This window comes from Astyanax mexicanus, chromosome 13 (assembly GCF_023375975.1).
Source record: "Astyanax mexicanus isolate ESR-SI-001 chromosome 13, AstMex3_surface, whole genome shotgun sequence".
Lineage (NCBI taxonomy): Eukaryota > Metazoa > Chordata > Actinopteri > Characiformes > Acestrorhamphidae > Astyanax > Astyanax mexicanus.
In genome coordinates this window covers 22,253,135-22,279,622 of record NC_064420.1, presented here as the reverse complement: position 1 = coordinate 22,279,622, position 26,488 = coordinate 22,253,135, and the positions used below count along the sequence as shown (strand labels likewise).

Below are 26,488 nucleotides of genomic sequence, written 5' to 3'. Positions count from 1 at the left end.
ACCACAAACCATCAAAGCTGAACTGCTTGAATTTTTGCACCAGGAGTGGCATAAAGTTATCCAAAAGCAGTGTGTAAGACTGGTGGAGGAGAACATGCCAAGATGCACGAAAACTGTTATTCCAGTTATTTCACCAAATTTTAATTTCTGATTTATTAAAACTTATGTATCATATAAATATGAACTTGTTTTCTTTGCATTATTTGAGGTCTGAAAGCTAAGCATATTATTTTTTATTATAATTTATTCTATTTTTTTTATTTGGGATAAATGTTGTCAGTGGTTTATAGAATAAAACAACAACGTTTATTTTACTCAAACATAAACCTATAAATAGCAAAATCAGAGAAACTGATTCAGAAACTGAAGTGGTCTCAAGTTTTGTAAGTCTGAAAAAATTATTTAGTTTATCTCATTTTTGGCGGGGCAAAACTGACAAACAGAGCTACACGTCCTTATCTATTAGTAAACTGTGTTTTTTCCTATTGATTCAGCTACAGGGACTGAATCACTTCACAGCATCCTACATGATCAGACAGGCATCGAGTCAGCAGCATTTGACTCGGTCTTCCCCTTTAACACTGGCTACAGAGAATCAGAGAGTCAACCGATTCACTCGTACCGACTCGCTGGTGATTCGGACTCGGCTGCTGGTGATGCTTGTTGCCGCCGCTGAGCCGCGAGCGTGGGCGCGAGGAGGGTGCGGGCTGGACCGGATGTTGAGAAGAGGGATGCTGCGGACTCAGAGAAGGCCTGTACGGGGTTAGCGCGCGCGGAGCCAGAGAGAGGGGGGTAAACACACACACACACACACACACACACACATATCCGCGGAAAGGGATCGCTCGAGCTTTCCGGAGACAGAGGAGGAGGAGACGTTCACCGGGATGCAGGAGGAGGAAACGGCGGCGGCGGCGGAGGCCTCGAGCCCCGCGAGCCGGCAGGATGAGGCCCTGCTGCAGGACGAGCTGGACAGACTGCAGGATGAGAATGACGAACTCAAGGTTTGCAGCTATAGCTGAGCACGAGCTCAACGCTGCTGATGATGCGTGCAGGACTGTGTGTGTGTGTATGATTGATTACATTACATGTTTCACTTCTGGAGCTGCTGTTTTTGGGTCATTTTAGAATTGGGTGGTACACTTCGTGATGAACCCAGACAAACCTTTAGTTATTGGTTATTAGTTCACAATACAGTTGTCACTGAATGTGACTGATGTTTATTTTATTGACACAATTTATACACATGAACTAAATGGCTGCCACTCCCTCACACTGACTGTCATCACCTCCTGATAAATTCAACTTAAATTTTACATAAAATTATAAAGAGTGAGTTTTTGTGCTCACTCTATTATCAGTTATGGGTCAATATCAGTATAATGTGCCTTTTGTGTCAGCAGCATCGTTGTTCACATTTTATAAACACTGTAACAATTCATTTATGAGGATTTACTATGAATGTGAATTTTCACTTTAAAGGACATTTTTCAAATTTTATACAGCAGGGTTGAACGGTATTCACTTTTTTCATATTGTCATACCGCACCAAACCAATGCCACAGGTTTAGCGGCGGCTGAAATTTGTGCAAATCCTGTGTTTATGTAGGTACAACACCAAATACCAATTTCAGTCCGTTAACACTGCTTTCACGCCTACCTTTGGTTTGGACTTTCAGACTTTTCATTTTGGGTCTGAAACAAAGTAGCAGGTGTTAAAGATGCCCTGAACTTCAGTCTGAATCAAAGGGGGTTTTCACACCTGCAGTTTCTGTAGGTTTCTATTGTCCAAATCAGCTGATGAGTTTGTATTTTTGCATTTTCTCTCTCTCTGTTTGGTTTGGTTTCACACAGGCACAAACCTAAACGCACCAAAATAGGCAACAATAAACAGAACAAGAAACGCTGTGTCCTCTGATTGGTCAGAGCTGTCTGGTGTGGGAGCAAGAAAGTAAATTTTGCTAGAAGATTCTGTGTTCCAGTGCGTATATCTGTGCAATGTGAAGCTGTTTTAACACAGAACGCAGAAATTTGCCACTGAACTTTTAAACACAGTGTTTTCAATGGGACTTGCGGTGCAGATACACACGTAGAGTCACGCAGCTGCGAGTAGTGAGAACAGCACAGACCGTGTGTGTAAACAGCATGGAACAAAGACAGCATTTGTTAATTCCTGTGGTAATCAGTGTTACCTGGCTATTATATCAGAATAAACAGTGACCACCTCTTCTAGCAGATCTCTGTCTGTTTTTTTATTCTCACCTGAGTGCAATAGCTGTTTTTTACACTTACTCAAACTCAAACTGCACTATGGGTACAAGCAAACAAGAGTCCGTTTTAACCGGACCAAATAGTGCTGGTGTGAAAAACTCCTAAAAGAGGTGGTCTCGGTTTGACTCTGCAGTATGAAAACATTTTTCTAGATGCTTTGGACTTTCAGACCAATCACAGGAATGTGAGGCACAAACCAGAGGGTAAATAGAATTGAGGTTGTGCTGAAAATTGAAGACACAAATTTTGGTGCGGACTTTGGTTCAGACATTCAGGTGTGAAAACACCCTAAATGAACACTGCACAATGCAGACGTACAAATGTTTAGTGAATGTTTGTGAAAATGATAGTGTGACTGGACAGACAGAGCACAGAAATTGGCGTTCTGAAGCTCACTTGCTACAGTAAATAGACACAGAGTATCAAGACAGCTCAGTACAGCTATTCTTAACTAACTAACCTGAACACTGGTGATTAAAACCCGTTTCTGAGAGAGTAAAATTTTAATTTGTTATCTAGATAACTTAGCTAACAGGCTAGCTGCTAACAGGCTAACCGCTAAACCACCATCTGTGAGAGTTTGTTCGAGCTAAATGGGACTCAAATCACACAACGTATAAGAGATGAAGCTTTAAACCTGCACTCACAGTAAAGTGAGACTTCTGGGTTTAATATTGTGGCTGAAACTTGCCTAACCATTACCCTAACAACAAGTATCCTTTGATTAATTGAAAAAAGCTTTTTTTTTTTCTCAAGTAAATCAAAATTGTGTCAATGAGCCTATTAAATAGCAGGATTCATTATGGATCATTACATTTGCATATACATGCTTTAAAAGTACCAAGCAGTCATGCAATGAGGAAAAATAAATCATATAAAAGAAAAATATGCATTGATAATTGTTTTACAATTGCATCGTAGACCTCGAAATCATAATCGAGTTGTAAGGTGCCAAGAGATTCCCACCCCTAATATTGATATTAAATTACTGTCCTGCCCTAGGCTGCTTGCCGTATTTCAGTGGCCTGCACTGCTGTTTATTGTGAAAAACTATGTTTGTGTGTTAAAATGTGCTCTCGCTCACTGTAGGCAGAGATTGAGGAGATGCGCATGGAAATGGATGAGATGCGCGACACCTTCTTCGAAGAGGACACGTGCCAGCTGGAGGAGGTGCGGCGTGAGCTGGAGCGTGCAAACAAAAACTGCCGCATCCTGCAGTACAGACTGCGCAAAGCCGAGCGCAGACGCATGCGCTATGCGCAAACCGGAGAGGTAGACGAGGATGTGCTGAGGAGTCTCGAGCAGGACCTGAAGGTGAGAGAGTGAGAGATGGGACAGGAAAGATAGAGAGAGAGACAGACATCAGAAAAGAGAGATAGAAGTAGCACAAAACAGACAGAGAGAAATAAACAGAGACAAAGAGATAGACAAACAGTCTAATGTAAACAAAGGGGGTGGAGAGACAGACAAATTGACAGAGAGATAGATGGAGAGAGTAAGACAGAAAGGGAGGAAAAGTTATACAGACAGGGAGGTAACAGACAGAGGAAAGAAGAGAGGGAGTGAATTAGAGACAGGAAAGAAAAAGATAAAGAGAGAGACAGTCATGGAGAGAGAGAAAGAGAGTTTGATAGAGACATGCAGATGGATAAATGGAAAGAATAAAAGAAAGAAAGTCAAAGGAAGAGTGAGACAAAGGGAGAAACAGATTCACAGTGAGAAAGAAACAGAATAAAAGAAAGGACAAGTGGGGAACAAAACTTAGAGAGACAGAAAGAGGAAAGGTGAGACACACAGGAAGAGAGACAGAAGTAGCAAGAAATAGACGGAGTAAGACACAGGGTGAGAGAGACAAGTAGACAGAAGGGGGAGACAGAGCAAGGGAGAGAGAGACAGGTAAAGGGAGGAAGAAAGACAGAGATGGCGAGAGAGACAGAAGGAGACAGTTGGAGAGAGGTACAGGGAGTAAGAGACGGGGTGAGAGAGACAGGTAGACACAGGGCATAGAGGCAGAAAGGGAGGGAGAGAGTAAGAGACAGGGAGAGGGAGGCAGAAAGAGACAGACAGAGGGAGAGATAGAGGGAGTGAAAGACAGGGAGAGAGAGAAATATGGAGGTAGAGACAGACAGAGGGAGAGAGATAGAAGGAGTGGAAGACGCAGAAAGAGAGAGAAAGATGGAGTTAGAGACAGACAGAGAGAAAGAGATAGAAGGAGTGAAAGATGCAGGAAGAGAGAGAAAGATGGAGTTAGGAACACAGAGGGAGTGAAAGATCGGGAGAGAGAAAGATGGAGTTAGAGACAGAGGTAGAGAGAGATAGAAGGAGTGAAAGATGCAGGAAGAGAGAGAAAGATGGAGTTAGAGGCAGACAGAGGGAGAGAGATAGAGGAAGTGAAAGATACAGGAAGAGAGAGAAAGATAGAGTTAGTGACAGACAGATAGAGAGAGAAAGAGGGAGTGAAAGACGCAGGAAGAGAGAGAAAGATGGAGTTAGAGACAGACAGAGAGAGTGAGAGAGAGAGTGAAAGATGCAGGAAGAGAGAAAGATGGAGTTAGGGACAGACAGAGGGAGAGATAGATGGAATGAAAGACCAGGAGACAGAAGGATGGAATTAGAGACAGAGGTAGAGAAATAGAGGGAGAGAAACATAGAGTTAAGAGACAGACAGAGAGAGAGAGATAGAGGGAGTGAAAGACAGAAAGAGAGAGAAAGATGGAGGTAGAGACAGACAGAGGGAGAGAGAGACAAACAGGCACAGATAGAGGCAAACACGTAGTGAGGGAAAGTGAGAAAAAGACAAAGAGAGATAAAGAAAGAGAGTAAGACAGTCAGACAGACATAAGTGACCAGAGAGATATAGGTAGACTGAAGAAAAGTAAGATACATGAACTCTGCATTTGTGTGTGTGTGTGTGTATATGTGTGTCAGGTGGCGAAGGATGTGTCAGTCAGGCTGCATCACGAGCTGGAGAATGTGGAGGAGAAAAGAACCAAGACTGAAGAGGAGAACGAGAAACTGAGACAAAAACTGATTGAGGTGGAAATCACCAAACAGACCCTGCAGAACGAGCTGGAGAAAAACAAAGAGGTACGTACACACACACACACACACACACACGTCTGTCGACTCTCACATACATTTTACAAAGTTCTCACACACCATTCTGTCTCTTTTTCTCTCTGAATCAAACACACACACACTGTGTCTACTTTCATATGTATAATTCCCCTGATCTGTGCGTGTGTGTTTTTTCAGTCTCAAAAGAGAAGAGGCAGTAAGGACGCCCAGAAAAGCGAAAGGAAGCTTGCGCAGACCCCCAATGAAGTGAGTAAACCACCATCAACAACAACAACAACAATATGAATAACACACTGATATCCCACATCAAGGACAAGTATAAAGTCTTGAAACATTTTGTGGGTCATGATCCACCAGTCACAATCAATACTACTCACTGCACTGTCCACCATTGGTGTTAATGCCTTCCATGATGTTTTTAAGTTAGTCATGTTAAAATGTTAAAAGCCTGCACAACTTCAGAAGTGGGATATCCCATACCAGATCTCCCTCAGCATTTGCCATGAGCAGGCTGGCCCAGTTTTACTTACAAGATAACGCCTCACAATTTATACATGGCTGGACATTCAAGTTTATATATTGCTATCCCATGACGTCTGGCATGTAAGCATAATAATATAGTGTTACCACAGTACTTATTACACACTATATGCATTTATAAGTATTGGAACACCATTCATTGTTTTTCCTTTTATTTTTAAAGAGTTCCTCCTGCTTTTGTTGGAGTAACTGTGTCTAACGTAAAGAAAAAGTGTTTTATTGCCATTAGGTTTTTGTTTATCTGTTCCACAAAGTCCTATTCTATTGGCAGTACTTTTTTACATTAACTAGAAAAGCTGTGTTTGTGCATTTGCACATCTGTGTCAGCAATTTCTGCAACTTAAAGAAGCTGAAAGCATTTATTAGAAGGGATGACCAAAAACATTAGGACATATAATTTACTTACAGTATTATGCTAGAATTAGTCATTTGTTTTGCTCCTGGGCTCCCCCTATAGTTGGGGAGTTTAATTCACCTTTACTCCACTACAGTAAATACAATCACATATTAAGCTCCCCCTCATGGGCAGCTGTACACGTGCATTTCTGGCCAAGCTGATTGATACAGATACATCAGCTTGGCTGATGCGAAATTGGGTAAAATGTAGTTTATATTTGTCAACTGGAGATTCTGCAAAAGCACTGCAGGCCAGTTCCCATATTATACTTGGCAACTGGGGTGTTGGCCTGCATGTAAGCTGAGCTTTTGGGTCAGAATCAGGTCTAGATTAAATCTGCCTAGGGGATTTTGCTATCTGGGCTGACGCTGTGTGTCTATGTTGCCTTAACTTTTATTTGAGATGGAGAAGATGATTACACTTAAAAAAATAACGTTTGGTCAATTTATGTTTATTTACCAGATACATAATAAGTAATTGCATGTGCAAAAGTGTGTCTCTGTAAAATATATGACTCTGTACATGACTACATAAGTCCTAATGTTTACTCATATTGTTAAAACTGTGATCACTGTGTTGTTCTCAGGACGATAACGAGGATCTAAAGTGCCAGATCTCCTTCATTAAAGAGGAGGCCACGTTGATGCGGAAGAAGATGGCAACAATTGACAAGGAGAAGGACCGCATGGAGCAGGAGCTGCAAAAGTACCGCTCCTTCTACGGAGACTTAGACAGCCCCCACCCCAAGGGTGAGGCCGGGGGTCCGCCCACCACTAGAGAATCTGAACTGAAGCTCCGCCTTCGCCTGGTGGAGGAGGAGGCCAACATCCTGGGTCGGAAGATCGTGGAGCTTGAGGTGGAGAACCGAGGCCTGAGGGCCGAGCTGGACAACTTGAGGGGGGATGAATCCTCGCCTGAGGGTGCCCCTGGTGGAGCAAGGGGAGGGGCCAGAGAGCAGGGGGCGGAGCTTTCAGAGCTCAGACAACAGTTGCAGCTGGTGGAGGATGAGGCGGAGCTCCTGCGTAGGAACCTGGCGGACGTAGAGGAGCAAAACCGGAGGGTGACGGGCGAGCTGAACAAACTTCGCTTCAAGGAAGGCTGGAGACATGGCAGTGGCTCAGCCTCTGGGGGCGGGGCTTCAGCAGCAGAAGGTATGATTAATAAATAAACACAAAACCACAGACCATGCGTAGCTGTGAAATACAATTAAATGGCTAGATGACTTCTTCTCACCTAGGCAGAAAAGAGCACACAGCGCCTCCTAATGTTCACAGTTCAAAAGCTTCCTTAACCACCTAGAAAAGTACAGAACCACAGTACAAAACTGGTCCCCAAAAAAATGTCCGCTGTATACAGTGTATTATTTATTTTGTGCAGGCTTGGCGGAGGGTGGAAAGTCAGAGGCTCTGCAGGAGGAGCTTAAGGCAGCACGGTTGCAGATTAACGACCTGAGTGGGAAGGTGATGCAGCTGCAGTATGAGAACCGTGTGCTGCTGTCCAACATGCAGCGCTATGAAGTGACCACCGCTCACCTGGACAGCGATGCTGAGAGCGAGGGAGCCGGTGGAGCGGGCGGAGCAGGTGGAGGAGACCGAGGAGGACGTAGAGGGAGCGATGATGACTCTTCTTCCTCGCGTCTTCCTCCACACCGCAAGCGCGAGGGTCCTGTAGGGGGCGAGAGCGATTCGGAGGAGGTGCGGAACAGCGCCTCCCGCTGCCAGCCCCTGTACACTGATGCTGGACGCTTCCTCCCTCGCTCCCTGCGTGAGCGCCAGCAGATGATGGACGTGCGAGCGGAGGCGGAGCGTCTTGGCAGGACCATTGACCGCCTCATCACAGATTCCGGTGCCATCATGGCAGAGGCGCGAGTGTTCGTGGCCAATGGTGACCCGTTCGGGCGCGGGGAAGAGGAGGGAGATGGCGGGAGGGTCCGAGAGCATGAGCTGCTCTTCCGCATTAATGCTCAGATGAAGGCCTTCAGGAAGGAGCTGCAGGGTTTTATAGACCGGCTGGAGCTTCCCAGGCCGGAGGAGAGACGTTCCGAGGAGCCGCTGTCTGTGAGTCCAGCCTGAGTGTGTGTGAGTGTGATTGGGTGTGTATGAAAGACATTAGGGCCTGACTGATATATCATGTGGAAGATAACAATGAGGAGATATCATAGACTGTATATAAGTATGGACAGGACGTTCCCATTCACTCTCATTACGGCGTTTTGAAGCCAAAATATGGCAGAAATGGAAGCTGCCATCTTGCGTGCGCTTGCACAGTAGAGGTAAAGTGGAGCCAGTACCTGCCCAAACCCTGCCCTCCCCCTCAATTACTCTTGTTTCACCGTCATTTTCACCAAACAAATTACTTAACTTAGCTAACCTGAAATAACTAACCTTGTTAACTAGTTAGCTAGCGTTAAGTACCTAACGCTAGGTTAAAAATCTAACCTAGATACTAAAATTAGGGAGAATTATCCACTTACAGAAAAAATAAGTTATGTCAGAAAGATCTGATTGTGAGCTCCACGACTGAGCCACAGTGAAGGTGCACGTTCACGCTCTCAGGCGAACTGTCAATCAACTTGCCCTCAGCTGTCAATCACCACATCACCACACCCCTTTTAATATCACGGAATAACTCCTATACAACATATTAACCATAAAGAAAAACACTGGGGGTTATTAAAACAGGAGAGGGGCTTGCACAATGTTCAGAACCCAACTTTAAAAAAAAAAATCCTGGATGTAATTTTAGATTAAAGATTACACCATCTCTCATTCAGTTGAAAGGAAATAGGCGGGGTTAAAAGTTGTACTGGAGCCAGCCACCAGAGGGCGTAAGAGACGCAGTAGCTTCATTTTTCATCTGCTGCCGTGCTGTCCATACTTATATACAGTCTAAGGGAGATATTGAAGTGAATGGTACAAATGGCACTGATATCTATTAATGTTACTGTAAATACTGTATTTTGTCATAAATGAGAAGTGAGTTGTGCCTGTGTGTAAGATTTTGTTTGTTATAATTTTTTAATATATGTATCATTTATTTATTTAATGTTTAAGTAATTGTGCTTTATTTTGCTTTTGTAAAAGTGTTTCACATTGTAAGAGTTTGTGTTGTTTATCTGTTTTAAGGTTAAGTTATATGGTAATCATTTATGACTTGTTTCACGTTTTATATTGTTTGAGTATTTCTGATGTTTTCTGTTTATCTGAGTTTCAGACAGTAAATCATGTTTTAACTAAAATGTAAACTTTCAAAAGCTGGACTTGGTTATGGCTGAAGAGTGGGCAATATAACACTTTTTATTACTTACTAGGATACGTACCATGTTCCATATATTGACATAGTTGAATAATGATGCTTGGTACCTCCATCAAAAGAAAATTTGTCAGAACCAAAAGAGAGCTGTATGGCCGATTCCAAACCCCCAAAACCATTACGTAAATTCCTGACTTGTTATATTAACACCCTCAAATATATACATTCATAAACACTGCCTACACATAACAACAGCTTTGGAAGAATACAGAAATGAGGCTAAATATGCTCTTTGATTTTAATTTTATTAAGACCAGAATATAGGGTTGGGCGATATGGCTCTAAAATAATATCAGGATATTTTAGGGTATTTTTGCGATAACGATATACTTGGCGATAAAGGAAAACTAAAATAATTCATTCATTTCAGGAATATAGTATAATAGTGTAACAGTATAATCATAATGTGGCAAAATAAATAATATAGCATAAAATAATATAATTCAGCAAATTATATTGCCGAATATTTAGTGCGTGCATATAAACTGCAAACTAAAACAATTATACAATAAACACACCAAAGGTTCGGAGTAAATAATAGACTACTTTTAAGACAGAACAGCCCTATTATCACGATATGGATTTTTAATATCTTGATATTTCTGTGTCACGATATATTGTATACGATATAATATTGCCCACCCCTACCAGAATATAGAATGGCCAAATGAGAGGCTAAACAGTTAAAAGTTACAGGGTTCCTGCAGGTTCTTAAAATGTCTTCAATTAAAATCCTGGTAAGTAAGGTCCTAAATTAGCTAAAATTAATTGTAAATTTGCTGCAGGTATTATATTTTTAGATTGTGTTTAGATAGCTAAAATTAGCACCTAACTAACATACTAACTTTAGCGGCAAGCTAGCTAACATACTAACTTTAGCGGCAAGCTAGCTAACATACTAACTTTAGCGGCAAGCTAGCTAACATACTAACTTTAGCGGCAAGCTAGCTAACATACTAACTTTAGCAGCAAGCTAGCTAACATACTAACTTTAGCGGCAAGCTAGCTAACATACTAACTTTAGCGGCAAGCTAGCTAACATACTAACTTTAGTGGCAAGCTAGCTAACATAATTTTAGCAGCAAGCTAGCTAACATGCTAACTAGCGAAGAGCTAGCTAACATACTAACTTTAGCAGCAAGCTAGCTAACATGCTAACTAGCAATGAGCTAGCTAACATACTAACGTTAGCGGCAAGCTAGCTAACATATTAACTTTAGTGGCAAGCTAGCTAACATAATAATTTTTAGCAGCAAGCTAAAGTAAGGTTAGTGGAGAGCTAGCTAACATTAATGGTGAGTTAGCTAACATACTAACGTTAGCAGCCAGCAAGCTTACAAACTAACTTAGCAGCAAACTACCCAACATACTAACTTTAGCTGGCTTAAATGAGCTAGCTAACATTACCAGGGATAGAACTAAGGTTAGCGGAGAGCTAGCTAACATTAACGGTGAGTTAACTAACACTAACTTAAGCAGAGTTAGCTAATGCTACTGTGGAGAGGACTAAAGAAATGAAGACTACGTTTTTGGGTCTTAAAGTATATTTATTGAGGTCTTAAAAAGTAAAAGCATTAAATATGACTTTTAAAATGGTGCAAGAACCCTGAGTTAATATTAGTCAGACCAGTAAAAAGGAGAATGGCTTACCAGAACTAAAAACTGATGCTAGTATGAGAAAAAAGATTTTAAAGACTAAGTGCAACGGCTACTTCTGGAAAATGTGGAATTGAAGCTAAAAAAGCTGATTCTAGGCAGACCAGAGAATGGAAAATATCTTACCAAAGACAAAAAGCTGATGCAAGGTTCACTGGAATCTAAAAGCAAGGTCATCCAAAAAGAGAGAATGGCTGACCTGAGGATAAAAACTATATGCAGGATTGGGAAATGGCTGATCAGATGCTAAAAGCTAATGTAAGGCTTACCAGAGCATGCAATGTTTTTTGTTACCAAAAAGCTAATAACTAATAACAACAAATTATAAGTATTGTCATATTGTCCACCCTAAGCACTTAAAGAAATGGTCATGTTGGTTGAGCCCTAATGTATGTATGTGTGCGCGTGCATTTGTGTGTGTTTGTATGGCAAAAAAAAAAGAATGTACTTTATGGTTTATTGAGGCACAAAGATTGATATCAATGTTGGTCAGTGCGTTTTGCACATCTTAACCAATTGCTGCTTTGAGACTTTGTGTGTTCTGATGCTTGAAATTTGTAATCCACATCCTTCTGTGGAAGGCGTAAAAGGAAATCTCTTCAATTTAGAGAAATATTCATTAAAAATGCTAGCATGCTAAAATGCTGACATGCTAAAATTCTAGCTAACTATCAGTAAAAGTTATCTTGATATGCTGGTTAACTATTGATGGAAGTTAGTAGGGCCTAGTTAGCGTTATGCTAAAGACATTATGCTAAATGGGCCCCATTAGCATTAGCATCCCTTTATGTTCCATGTGAAGTTTTCCTAAAAGGAATTTCGAGTCACTGACGATTTCTCTCTTTTTCCCCGACCCTGTCTTTCCATGCACCCTTCTGTTTTTTGATGCACATCCTTTAACCTGTCGTTTATTCTCCCAGATGTTTCAGCCCATCATTTTACTCATCCTCATTCTAGTACTCTTCTCCTCACTCTCTTACGCCACCATGTTTAAACTTGTTTTCCTTTTTACCCTTTTCTTTGTCCTGTAATCTTCCACCATTTTGTCGTTAGCATAGCCCCCCTGCCCCCTTTGATTTCCGTTTGTTTGTTGATGTTGTGTGTGCGTTGCCATGATCGCAGAATTACAGGAGGCTCTCTCAAGCACAGGACTACACTACCCAGAATACACTCTTAACTCATAAGAACTACATTTTCCAGAGGTCTTGCTTATGGCTGCCACTGGAACTTGCATTACCCAGACCTTGTGTGTTTTTTGCTGTTGAAGACTACAGCTACTCAGCAGGACTTCCATGGTCTGTGCATGTCTACTGCATCAAAAGAGAATTTCACTACATGCACTGCGGTGCCACTGTGGACTACATTACCCAGAGTGCATGTCTGCCATGGACTCTACCAGGCATCTACTGGGCCTTTACTTTAAATCTGCTATAAGTACATCTGTTGCTCAGCATTAACTTCAACACAGACTGCTCTTCACAACACGGAAGGTTCATCACTACATTTCCCAGAATTCCTCTCCTAACTACTAACTTCTGGCTGGGTCCTAGTTCTCCAAAGGTAAGTGTGTAGATGACAGATACAATACATAAAGGCAGTCAAATCAGACTGTGTTGTAACTGTGTACAACTGTTTGTAAACTAAGTATCGGGAGATGGTGAAAGCAAATAGTGGCTATGTAGACGAAAAGGGATGTGTGATGTGTGGAAGCCACACCCAACCTACTGTATATAAGTGGGGCTGGCACATGTGTCCATATGGGATGGCTTATATTAATTTGCTCCCTCTGGGCGCCGGCAGCAAATGGCAGAGCTACATGAACAGGATTTGAACCTGCGACCTCCCGTTCATAGTGGCAGCGCATTTTAGTCTAATTTTAGTGTTAAAAAGTTTACTTTAAAAAATTCAACTAGTTTAGATGTGTTATTATTTTGAGATAATTTATTGCTGTTTGTAAAGTAAAAAGCCTTTATGTTTTGTTGCTTTTTAAATTTTACTTACATTAAAATATTTTAAAGCAACTATAGCAGCTATAAAGATAGTGAGACTAATAAAGTTTCTTAATTGAAACACTAATGCTGCAGTACAGATTTATACTAATCTACACTTTCATTATTTAAAAAATATGTTTTTGACACTCCTCCAGTCAGGTAATAGCAGTGTTTATTATTATTTGTATTAACATATGATAGGAGATAGGAGTAAATTGTTCCTTCAGGGTTTTCTGACAGAAACAGTAAGGCTTAGGAAAAAAGACAGGAATTATTGGTTCTTATGTTTGTTTAATAAACCTGTTACTCATATGTGCTGGAGTTATTGTTAATTTTCACGTAAAGTAGATTAGCAAACATGTATTGCAGTTTAAATTAATAGTATGTAAAATGCAGTGAAGGCTGTATAAATTGTGTCTTATGGCTCAAGTTTAAGATATATAACCGAAACACCTTAGCCAATGAATATGGACTGCACAGATGCCTTTTAGACATTAAACAACGCTAAAATTAAGTAAGCTAGCTAACTAACCTAGCTAACAGAGCTGTGTTACACGTATAATCTCCCTCCGGAAATCTGAACCATACCTAATTTGTCTTTACTGCTAAAAGCTTAGCTTTTTAGTGAGAATCCCATTTAAATGCTAAGCTTTAAGCATAACAAAACAAAACCTTTCTCAGTTCAGGCAGGCTTTCAGTTACAAAGGCAAAGTTTATAGCAATAAAAAGTTGAACTTTAGTTAGTTATACATAATATTCTTTGTAAACTTAATACACATATAGCTGGATTGCTAATAGCCTGCTAGCATATCTGCTTAACTACTTTTAAAGAAAGAAAGCGAGCAGCTTTTCAACTGCTCTCTTTCTTAACACCTAAAAGACACAATACTTGAGTTGAAATGATTTTGACACATCTCTGTGAGACATGCAGTTATTCATAAGCCTCGATTACTGTTAGCTCTAATGTATAACTAGAAAAGCAACCAAACATGTCCAGATTGAACATTTTAAATGAATAAGCAATGCGTTTAATTAACAAATCAACAGATTTCTTTGACTTTGGTAACTCTGCCATGTGTTGGGTGCTGCCAGTTCAATTATTGTCTGGGGTTCCTGCATTCAGTTCCATCCACAACCAGCTGGTGTGGCTCCAAGCTCCTGTTCCAGCCAATCAGCGGCATGCCTGATTCATTTCTGTCTGGATCGAGGGCAGCTTTTGCTTGCTCCGTTCACTCTGTATAACAGGGACTACATCCTGGACTTGTGCCGGCTCTTTGTAGATAAGGTCACAGAGCACCCGTGTGGAGAGATAAGCTTTTTCAGCATCTGTAGAGCACTGAAATACCTCTCTGGAGGACGGCAGCGGGAGCTTGTTCTTGTTTACAGGAACAATAATAACCTGTGGACTGTTTGGCTGTGTTCCTAACTGTGTACTTCATCATGCCAATAGCAACTCTTTGCATTCAACAGTGAAAAAGAATCTGTGCTGACTGGGTTGTATTTTTACATGAGTGGTTGCTTGGCGGGTAAAAATGAAAATAGCTGCTTGAAAGACCCAGGATTAGAGATAATACCAACATACAGAGCCGGCCTACTGCAAACAGTGATCCAATCCAGATCTTTTGCCTTTTTTTAGTTCATTGCTACAGCTTCATCTGTGTGGGATAGACCCGGGCAAAGTGGCTGTTCCTAAGCAACTAAGCATCTAACGTGACGCCCCAGTGAACCAATTGCATCCTTGCTGGGTGATGGGTGTTTTCAGATTTTCAGATTTGGAATGCATTTTGTAAAATGTGAGTTTGTAAAGTTGCAGAAATAACCTTCTATGGACAACAGTTGCATATTAAAATGAGAGCAAAATTGATTGCAGGTATACCAGTATTCCAGTACTCTGTTATTTCTATTTTATGGTAAGCTGTGGTTGAAAACCAGGAATATTTTAACTTAAAATTTAACTCTGGCTCATCCAACTTCATATAAATTTGCAAGTTTGTTTTTAGGAAATATTATGTAACATTCCTCTATTTTATCCCCTACATGTCCCAACTGCTCTGTTTTCTTTGTACGCCATCTATCATCATGTCCGGTGGCTATTTGGGTCAGTGGTCGATACCGTTGCAGATGAGGTGACGCATGCCACGTATTGTGCAACCAGCCAGTGTCACAATAAATTCAAACTAAATCAAGCGTGAACTGCCGGGATCAAATCCGCTGACAGCATGCTAATTCTGGCCGTGGGCTTCTCAAAAAAGAAAAAGTTAGCCAGTGGCCTGTGATGGCCGACGCATTTAGCACTACTGGTTGGTATTGCAGGCAGGACGAATCAGCACCTGGCCTTGAAGTCACAAGGCCTAAATCTACCAAGTCCCTAAAGCAGAGCAGCAACAGGATGGCCTGGCAGCGGCCGTGCTAAAATAACCCTCCAAAAACAGCCTTGTAAACACTTTCCCTGTGTCTTTTGTAATTATAACCCGGAGATGCGGGTGACGACAGTCACTCACATGGAGACGGCAAATGGCGGAATAAATCTGACATTATGACACTGGATACCAGGCCGGGTGACGCCGCTGTGGAAATAGCAGGAGGCACTATAAAGTCTTGCTGCGACGGGGTTGTTTACCTTGAAGAGAGGCACTTGCCCTGGGGGCGTGGGGCCGGACGTGGGACAGCTTTAAAATCCAATCCGCTGGACTTTTTTGACGTCACGTCAGAGGGGAGCTGGAGGGGGGACTTTAGAACAGCCGGTAGAGAGCACAGAGCTGTTGGCCGAGGTGGAACTGAGAGGACAAGAGTCAGTTCAACCACATAGAAACTTTTTGAGCGGATAACGGATTAAATTCTTCGCTGCCTTTGGCTGTTCTTTGTTTTTACTTTCTAGACGTCACAGCAGAGACCACCTGCCTTCAGTTGGCCTAAGGTAAGGTTAAAGGACTTTGATGAAACATAGATGACTCACGGGATTTCGTTTTATAACTGCTTGGTGAAGAGTAAGAACTTTCTTGAACATTCTTGAAGATGTATTTCAAACTAGTTTGAACATGTTTTCTGGGGGGATAATCTTGATTTGTTGATTTGTCAACGAAGGAGACTAATGTTTGGTTTTCTGTACTTGAACTAGGAAGTAACCATGTGTCATTACGATGGAACAGTTTTATATTGCCCACTTGGGAGTCACATCTCAGATTACAAAGATCACAAATGACATATTACCAACACTTGACGCTTCTAAACCTTTTACGAGCTATTCCTTTCACCCTAGTCCTTATATAACATCACGTTAACGCAGACCTTTCTTGCTCAGATTGTGACGCACACGAGAATTGAGTTTTACGATGCATAGCCCGGTTACAGAGCTATGAATATCCCTCAGATCTTACATCACACGGTGGTACTGTTCCGGTACTTTCGAGACACTCCGAGATTCCCTGGGGTGTCGTGTTCCTTGATGTCGGAAAAAAACAATCTATCCTTAATTCACTGTGGACAGCTCATGCGCAGCCATAAATCAATTCCGCATTATCTGAATTACTCTCTGACGGTGCTTTGGAAGAGGTGGGACTATTTCAGGCCCATCCAAGCAGGTCAGAGGTTCTGAACTTCTCAGTAACTTGAGCTAGTCTGATGAAGACCCTTAGCGAGGGGCACATGCTGACGACTTTGATGGTGCACGATTGAAGGATGGGAAATGGCCACAGAATGGGTCAGGTGTGTGTCCATTGTGCATAGCAGGGAAGCTTTACCAGGTTACATCATGGAAATATTGGCATTGCAGCGAAGAAGAAGAGTCACTGAGGAGATGCACTGGAATAAACACTGTTCGCTTTTGATTGAGTATGTAGTAGATATATTTTCCGATATGCTCTCCAATTTGGTAAAACTGTTATGATTTGTGTGAAGGTATCAGCTGTGTTGAATGTTTTCTGCCCTTTTTTCTAATTTTTGGTATATTTGGTGTTGTGTTCATTATGTTTACAATATGATTTATATGGTCCACCTCACAGTTATTTCTATTTTTCTGTCTTTCTCTCAGAACTTCACTGTCCCACCATACCATTTTTGAGAACCTGCTGGTTCTCTGAGTCACTTTGTGTGGAGGGCCAGTGGAACACACACACAGTGTGATGGCAGCCCTCGAGCTTCAGTGTGGGCTGGATCATGGGGGATGTGTGTGGGGGGGCGAGCGTGTGGACCTGCTAGACTCCTTCGACTCTGAGATGCAGGAATGGGAGGAGCAGCTGCAGGACATGCAGAGGAAGATTGAAGAGGTGAGTTGAAGAGAAAGTTAACACTAATACAAAAAACAGCAAACAGTATTCACCACTATTAATATTAACTTAACCAGGAAACTTCAGTCAACAAAAAAAAATTGGTAATGCCAGCACACACTAGCCATCACTGGTTAATTCAATAATGCCACTGTATACAAACACAGCCAGCCCAACACTAGTCAACACCAAAAAACACACAGTACCAAAACCACCAAAATAAATCAAATTAACCAGCAACATGTCAAACCAACCCGCAGCACTCAATGGCACCAACCAGCATCAGCCAAAACATTACAAACACCATCTAAAACCACCCAAAACATCATAGACACCAGCTAAAACCAATCAAAACATCACAGACACTAGCTAAAACCACCCAAAACATCACAGACACCAGCTAAAACCACCCAAAACATCACTAACACCAGCTAAAACCACCCAAAACATCTCAGATACCAGCTAAAACCACCCAAAACATCACTAACACCAGCTGAAACCACCCAAAACATCACAAACACGAGCTGAAACCACCCAAAACATCACAAACAACAGCTAAAACCAATCAAAACATCATAGACACCAGCTGAAACCACCCAAAAAACATCACAAACACTAGTCAACACCAGCCAAAACACCAGTTGACACCACCAGAAACATCACAAACATCAGCCTTAACTCAACAAACATCAACTAACACTACTCAACATCATTACAAATACAAGTTTAAACCCTCCAAAGAATCACAACCATCTGCTGACACCAGTCAAAAACACCACAAACACCAGTCGACCGCACAATAATCATCAAAAATTCCATCTTAAACCACCAAAATCACCATCAACACCAGTATTGAAACATTACAAATACCAGCTTCAACAACCCAAAGCTTTACAAACCCAAGTCAATACCAACTAAAACACCACAAACAGCAGCCGACACCAGACAAAGCTTCACAAACACCAGCTGACACCAGCCAAAGCTTCACATACATCAGCCTTAACCCAACATCACAAATGCCAGTTTTAACCACCATAGGAATGACAACTGTCAGCTGACACCAGACAAAATGCCACAAGCACCAGTCAACGCCACTAAAAAAAATCACAAATATCAGTTTAAACCACCAAATCTCCAAAAACGCCAGTGAACACCACTAGAAAAATACCAAATTAAAGAACCCAAAGCTTTACAAACCCAAGCCAACACCAGCCAAAACACCACAAACAGCAGCTGACACCAGCCAAAGCTTCACAAACCCCAGCCAAAACACCAAAAGAAACAGCCTAAAACATCACATCCACCAAATCTCCTCAGCCACCGGCCGACAGTACCCAAAAAGATCACAAACAATAACTGACATTAATCAAACCACGCAACAATACCTCACAATACCTACACTAACTTACATAAACAACCAACAGCAGCCCAAGCATCCTCCGCACGTGCTCAGTAGGGGTCTGACTGTCACTCTGGCTCTTCTTGTTGTTGTTATCGTGGTGGCCCACTGCAAGCTTTTTGATTGGCTGAGCGGGTTCTGACCCCCTCTGGAGCTGGCAACACATGCTGCTATCCCTGTTGTTGGCAGAGTATGTGTGTGCGTGTGTATGTTTATGTGTGTAAGAATAGCCACCCCCAAATCCGGCCACCCCACACACACACAGCCGTGACAGATGTTAACAAGCTTATTAAACTCATAGTGAGCGGGCTCTGCACACAACACACACCCACACACACACACACTGAAAGCGGATCCTAACGAACTTAATAATGTCGGAATGGGCGCGTACACTCTCGCACAACATGCTGAAAGAAAATACTAATGATCTTAATCACGGTGGAATAGAAGAGCATTTACACACACACACACACACACACACTGGGTCCGATCTAGTGCTTGTGGATAAAGTTCAGACTCACACTGTTGTGGTTATGCTTTTGACACTTAATTTGTTTTGATTTTACCCCCCTAGGAAAGGCAGTTTATCAACAGTCATGTTTACTGTCTGAAATTAGCTTGTTTAGTTTTACATTGGAGCTACAAGGCTAATATAGCTATCAAGAAAGTTCTCTTGTTTTCTCACAGGAAAATGCAAAAAATACACAAGCTAACGGTTTAAATTATGTTTTAACAGGAATATGAAGGGTTTCACTACTACAAAACAACACAGATACTTACCATACCTTAGGTTAGCTGGATGCTAACTACTCAGTAGCTAGTGTTAGCTAGATATTAGCTTCTATAGTTGATGTTAGTTAGATTTTTCTACAGCAGCTGATGCTGGAAACATGGTATTTACTCTATGTAAGGTTAGTTATATGCAGAGGTTTTGAATAATGAAGTACAAATAGTGGTTATCTAGACTATATCGGAGTAATTATGATTCAACTGACTTTTTACTTCTACTATACCTGCATTTTCAGACAAATATCTGTACTTTCCACTACTTACATTTTCACACAAATATCTGTATTTTCTATTTCTTACATTTTCGCACAATTATCTGTATTTTCTACACCTTACATTTAAAAATAGCCTTGTTACACCTGTTTCATTGTTAGTCAATTCTCACAAAAAAAAAAAATTAGATAAATCTGTCCAGATAAATCAGAGGTGGTTTAGAGCGCTATATGCTCATGTGATGCATCCTAAGTTTTTTTTTCCTTTACAGCATTTTTTATTCTTACTTTACTTTTATTTTTATACTTTAAGTAGTTTTGAAACCAAACATTTTAAACTTTTACTGGAGTAAAAAGCTTTAGTTGATTATTCAACTTCTTCACCAGTATTGTCAAACCATAATATCTATACTTTTACCTGATTTTAAATACGTTTAGCACATTTGGTTATATGTTAAGTACTTTAGCTGATAATAGCTAGATGTTAACTTAACCAAACTACATGCTAGCTACTAAGTACTACTAAGTTATTTGGCTTGTAAGTAGCTTTATTACTATATAGTCACAACATGTGCCACATTCCACCACTAAAACTGGATCTTAAGTTGAATGTCTTGCACTGCTTTTGCAGTAGGACTGTAAGAAAACATTTATATATTAAAATATTGCTTTATTTTGTTTTTCTGTGCTTTTTCAAAAACAGTTGATTTGCGATTATTGATTTACATGTAAAAAATAGGTGGAAATTGAATTTGTGTTGGGTGTGAATCCCACCTATTACATAGATATAGAGTAAAAGTATATTTATATGATAACCTAGAATGTCTCAACATAATTATACAGTATAACTAACTATAAAACGGTGAGTACTCAACAGCCTCTAGTTGCTCCTCTGGAGAACTATCAGAAAAAAAATGTTGAGTCAATTTATTTATTTTTTGTCCTTGTTTTTTCTTCACTGTCACTAAATAGACATTCATTAACACTTATGAATGCTTAAATCTAAATAAAAAAGAATTGCCCCAGTAGGTAACACATTATGTAAGTTTATAAGTCACTAGTATACCACTTCATACCTGCATTAGTCTGATAGCTCCAGTGCAGAACTACAGAACCAAGCATGCCTAGGGGTGAAATGTCTTCTTTAACAGATTTGCTGTATCATCTTACAGCACTCTATGGGGCTATGACATGTTCGGAAAGCTCCTGCTTGGTAGCCTGAGCTGTATTCCATCTGTACATGTGTTAATGCCTGATTGATGTCTTGTGTCCACGTTGCAGTTATATAAGGAGGTGGAAGCTCGCAGAGGAGCCACTGAGACCAGCCCTAACTCCAGCACAAACACCACAAACCTGGACATCACCTTGCTTCCTGTCAACACTGCAAATGACTATCATGTCAACAGCTATAATGGCCTGGCCAGGTCTCATAACAGCGACAGGGAGCTTCGTCCAGTTGGTCCATGCAGCGGAATGAGTAATGATGTCCGGGTGGGGAACGGCAAAGCCATTAATTACTCCAGTGATTACACTGATGGTTTGGTTAATCTTCATGGCTATGGCTTCCGCTGCCCTAAAAGCTACCAGAGTAATGGAGGTCAAGATGTCACCTTAGACATTCTGAATGGATACCTCAGCCAGGGATCTAATTTCACACCAAGCCCCAGCAATCCTGGACCTCCAGAGACAGTGAGTGTGTTTCTGTCTTCTTCTGAATCTCTATAAGCTTTTCTGCAGAGGCTATTGTTTGATGGTTCCACGGTAATTGTCTCTCACTTCTATTCTCTCTCTTTCTCTCCCTCAGAGCTCGAGAGGGAATCAGAGTGTTTACTGTTATCAGGACAGTAATAAACAGTGGCCCCTGACTGGCAGGTACGTTCTACCTCTCTTGGCCCATTGGAACTTCCCTAATCACACCACTAATACAAATACCCATTAGCATTTAAATAGGTTTTAATTATCAGCTCAAGCCAAAATCTATTTCTGCTCATTTCCATTTGGGTATACCTATCTGTCATTAGCCACCATTCATTGGTTGGTCTGTTTACTTCTTTGCTGCAGTATTGGCTGTGCGGCTGAGGTTGAAGAAGCGGAGAACAGAAAGAACAAATGCTTGGGTACTGACGAAGCTCGAGTCCGACACGTCAGCTGGAAAGACCCCGTATGCGCCAAAGAGCCGTCCCCAGAGAAATCAGTCAGTAAGCCTCCTTTCAAACAGAGGGATGGCCCTCCAACCCCTGTCCTTGCTCGTGCCACCCACTTCACAGAGCCACCACAACAACAGGACAGAAAGTGCCCTTTGGTGGACAGGAAGTGCAGTGGCAGCCCGTCAGTGTTGCGCAAGTTTGGCGCCATGTTGCAAGAGAACGAGGGGAAGACCCTGGTACAGGACGGCACAGTCACCACTGTAATCCCAGTCGAGTCCCCAAAAGCCCAGAACACTCCAGTCTGCCAACGAAAGTTTTCTGTCAGCAGGGCGTCCACACATGCAGAGTCCAGTCAGGAGCATCTGAGGGCATCTGCCGCTTCAAGCCCCCGACACAATGTGGTCCAAAGTGGAGAACATTGGGGGTCTAATTACAGCACCAACCATTCGTACTCTCACACAAAAGCACCACACCGGTTGGAGGCCGGGGGAAACAGGAAAATGGGTTTTCAGGGAAACTCTGGGCAGTGGGGATCCCAGGCAGTGGACATGCAGGCTGACTACAGGATGATGGAAAGGATCCTGGGTGGCTGTGCTGGTTCTCAGTACCAGGGAAAAGGAAATGGTGCTGATATTAACCAGAGAAAGGACAACAGGGGTCCATTTCTGGATGCAATGTCGGGGGAACAGCAGTATACAAGCAGCCAGAGAAGCACACAGCAGGTGAAGGGGGTTTTACACATTCATACTCACACGATTCTGCATTTCTCTATAGTACAAATCAGTTTATCTTTTTCTTTTTATATTATATGTAAGTAGAAAGGACCTGGTATTTTGGTAATACTTTACTAGGATGGTCCATTTGATGGCCTCGTTGATGCTCAACTGACATTCAACTAACATTCAACTGAATGTCTATTAACTGCAACTTAACCATATGTTGAATGTAAATGATTCAAAATAGAACATAACCCTACACCTAACCCTAACCTTAACCCTTAATCAACCCTAAAATCTAACCCTAGACTTAACCCTAACCTTAACCCTTAATCAAAATCTACCCTACACTTAACCCTGACCTAAGCTTTAAATCTAACCCTAAACCCAATCCTAAAATGTTAAATTAGAGCTTGGGTTAGAGTTAGATGTAGATGTAGTAATAGACGTGCACTTGAATGTTAGTTGAATGTCAGTTAAGCATCATCAAATGGACCATCCAAGTAAAGTGTTACTGGTATTTATATAAAGTGCTTCCATTCACATTCGGCTGTTCTTGAAATCACTTGGATCTTTAGATCATTATTATACTGGTTGGGTGTTTGTGTGGGCATGCATTATCCTGCTGAAAAATGTTTCTTGAAATGCATGGATGCAGGATTTCTTGCACATATCACTAAGCTGTTAGAACTATATTGTTTGCCTATGATACGAAAATGTACCCGACTAATATATCGGTTGAGGTGTAGTATTGGCTATACCAGTAATGCACAGTTTGATCAGTATTGCCAGCTTTTCTTTGTGGTATCAAAAGCATTTAAGCCATTTAAACCACAATACTCTACAGAAAATCCAGTGATGTAGCAAGATCTTTTACAGCTGTAGTCTAGTTAGGCCATATTTAAACATCAGCCCACATGAACCCACCTCACTCTTTCTCTTTGGTGTTCCAGGTCAATCACCAACCATCTTCAATCCCTCCCAGAAGTTTTTCACGCCCTGCTCGGCCAGCAAACCAACGGCCTCCGTCCCGATGGGCAAGCCACGCCCCCACGTCAAAAATCACCACACCCTCTGGCCCCATGCACCGCCCACCTAGCCCTGCCCGCAAAGCCAAGCAGCCCTTTAACAACTTCAGCAACTTCAACAACAGCGTCAATCTATACACAGAAACAGTCATCATGTGACCGTCATGTGAGCTCCTTCCTGGATGGACAGAATGACTCATTTCCACCCCTGACCTTTCTATACGACTGAGCATCATCTTTTCCTGTCCCACCTCCCTCAAATACACACACACAACCTTCACCCCCACCTTCAGTGTGTCTGTCTCTGTAAATATCCCTTGTTTTCTTTAAAAGCCCAGTCAAGAAGAATGGTCAGCTAAAAGGAGGAACTGGAGACTTACCTACTGTGCTTTTCTTTAAAACCTTTAAAATCCATTACTGTAAAAACGACAAACAATCGCCGGTGTACGTAAAGACCGCACTGGTGTAGATTTGGATGTGACACATTTGTGGACTGTGAAACTGATCTAAGGTGGCCTGATACACTCCTGTGCCTATACGCCCTTCCATTAGCCTTTCCGGCCATCGCCATTTCTTTTCTTTTCCTTTCTTCATTTCTATCATTCTCATTTTTGTATTGTTTTCTCTCTCTCTTTTTTTCTTTTCACTATTTATTTCTCTTTTTTTTTTGAGTGCGTGGTTGCCGTGGTGCCATCCCGTTGGCATTTATCTGCAGCTACATGACGAAGCCTGTACAAAGCATGCACAGTACACAGCTGCAGCACGTGGTAGTTTGTAACTCCGATGCAGTTGTGGTGTGATGAGCAAGTGCAAAAAAATTAACAGTGTGCCATTGTTTTTTTTCAGTGTCCTTTTAAAACCATTTAAAGCCATACGCTGGAGTTTCAGACTGAAGATCAGCAGGAAAGGCCCAGTCAAGTGGAATTGCATTTTTGCATTTTGAAGGAATTTGATGCAGACAAGTGAAGAGAGAATAGACTTAGCGTCATGTTCAGTTTTGGTGAACTTTGACACACTTACATACGGTACGTCTGTAACCAGTTGCACTACTAATTTTATCCTTATTTTAGCACCAACCAGAATCATTTTTTCTCCAGTGGCTATTAATAAAGATGATGGATGATACAACATCAGTCAAAATCAGTAGATTTGTTGTTTTTAACTACAGTGATTTATAAACTGTTGGCTATTTTGTTGGCTAACAGCTAGCTGCTTAGCTAATCAAGCTATACAGAGAAGTAATGCAACAGCAGTTGTAGTTGTAGCTGCATTTTAGCATCAAACTTTTGTAAGCGTATGATTAACAGGGTTGTTTTGTTTGTCAGCTTAGCTCCTTTTCTGACTCCAGATATTTCAGTTACCTTGCTTTAATGATTTAATGAGGGTTGTTACCAATTTTCTATGCTTTACTTTGTTTACTTTTAAGTGTTTTTACTGTTTACACTGTTTACAGCCAGCCGTCTTGATAACTACTAATTTAGCACTTCAGCTAAAGTCTCGTCAGTTACATACAGCGCTGTCCTCTGAAGTTAATATAACATATACCTATCTGGTATTATTAAATATGTTGACATTTGTGTTTATATTGTATATAGTTGATGCCAGAGCTAGATAGATAGCTTGCTAACTGCAACAGAACGGAGGAACTCATCGTCATTGATCCAGCTTTGGATAAAAAATGGAAACATAAAGAGCCACTTAGTGATCTTTATTGTTAATAAAAAATGAGTCTGTAGTCAAACAGTAAAAATAAATGAGAAAATCTGTGGCAGAGTCTTAAATATTAGAAATATGACAAAATAATTTAATTTAAAAAGTCTGATAGCTGTTAGAGTGAGAGAATGAGTATGGCAGTATGAAGATGGCAATAAGTAAGTAAGTAAGTAAGTAGACCTTTAGTCTGAAACAGTCAGTATGGCTTTAAGTGTTTAGTACTGTAACTATGCTTTTATACCATTGTTGTGTGGAATTTTCCATAGACCTTAGCAGACAGAATGCGTCTGCGTCTCAGCCTTCTTATGAAGAACTCATCCGGATCGCCGTCTCCCTTCAGTTCAGCACCCCCTGAGAGGTGAATGATCTGTTTTGAATGGATAATCGCAAAAGAAGTGGCTTTTAAAACGGCGATGCAACGTCTTGAAAGACTGTCGCTGTCAATGTTACTGTAATGTGATGTTTTATCTCATATTTTTCTCCTCTAATAAATGCTTTAAAGTGCTTTGACAGAAGGTTGGAGCTCGTTATTTACCATGCGAGAGAAGTGGTTTGTGTGGGTGCAGAGTTTTCAAAAGGTCAGAAGAATCACACTAAGCTCAAAAGGTACACTGGTAAAACTTAAAAGTTTCATTTCTATCCAGGATGCCGGGTTCAGTCTGCTGGGAAGGTGCTGGGTAGTTTTTGAGTAGTTTTTGTGAAGATCAGAGGTTTATTTACTGACTTTTACACTGTAACAGTGCAGTCAAAGTGTTAATTATTAGCAGTAATTAACAGAACTTGAGGAAGATAAATGGAACAGAGTTAAGAATTAATAGTCAGTTTTCTTCAGACACAAATTGACAAAAATTAGTAAGTAAACTTTTATATCCTTCCATCTTATTTGCTTCTTCCTGGTCAGGGCCAGGATGGTTTAGCAGCCTTCCCAGAATCATTGGGCGCAGGGCAGGAATATCCTCTGGACAGGGCGCCAG

At 41.3% G+C, this 26,488-nt stretch overlaps 2 protein-coding genes across 3 annotated transcripts; both read left to right on the top strand.

The window, feature by feature from the left end:
• The first annotated feature begins 665 nt into the window (after positions 1–665).
• Positions 666–12,311, top strand: LOC125780400 (protein SOGA3-like). The gene is made up of 7 exons (XM_022677522.2): positions 666–1,004; positions 3,361–3,585; positions 5,200–5,358; positions 5,527–5,595; positions 6,873–7,437; positions 7,664–8,343; positions 12,175–12,311. Exons 1-7 carry the CDS (start codon positions 888–890, stop codon positions 12,283–12,285), a joined length of 1,926 nt encoding a protein of 641 aa, XP_022533243.2. The 5' UTR covers positions 666–887; the 3' UTR covers positions 12,286–12,311.
• Positions 12,312–12,315: 4 nt separating this feature from the next.
• Positions 12,316–26,021, top strand: soga3b (SOGA family member 3b). 2 transcript variants are annotated; one of them, XM_007234048.4, is made up of 6 exons: positions 12,316–12,814; positions 17,276–17,510; positions 21,192–21,599; positions 21,715–21,782; positions 21,972–22,779; positions 23,727–26,021. In XM_007234048.4, exons 2-6 carry the CDS (start codon positions 17,367–17,369, stop codon positions 23,958–23,960), a joined length of 1,662 nt encoding a protein of 553 aa, XP_007234110.3. In that variant the 5' UTR covers positions 12,316–12,814; positions 17,276–17,366; the 3' UTR covers positions 23,961–26,021. The 2 variants fall into 2 exon arrangements, with proteins under 2 accessions (XP_007234110.3, XP_015456996.3); XM_015601510.3 differs by lacking the exon at positions 12,316–12,814 and adding an exon at positions 14,043–16,162.
• The last annotated feature ends 467 nt before the right edge of the window (positions 26,022–26,488 follow it).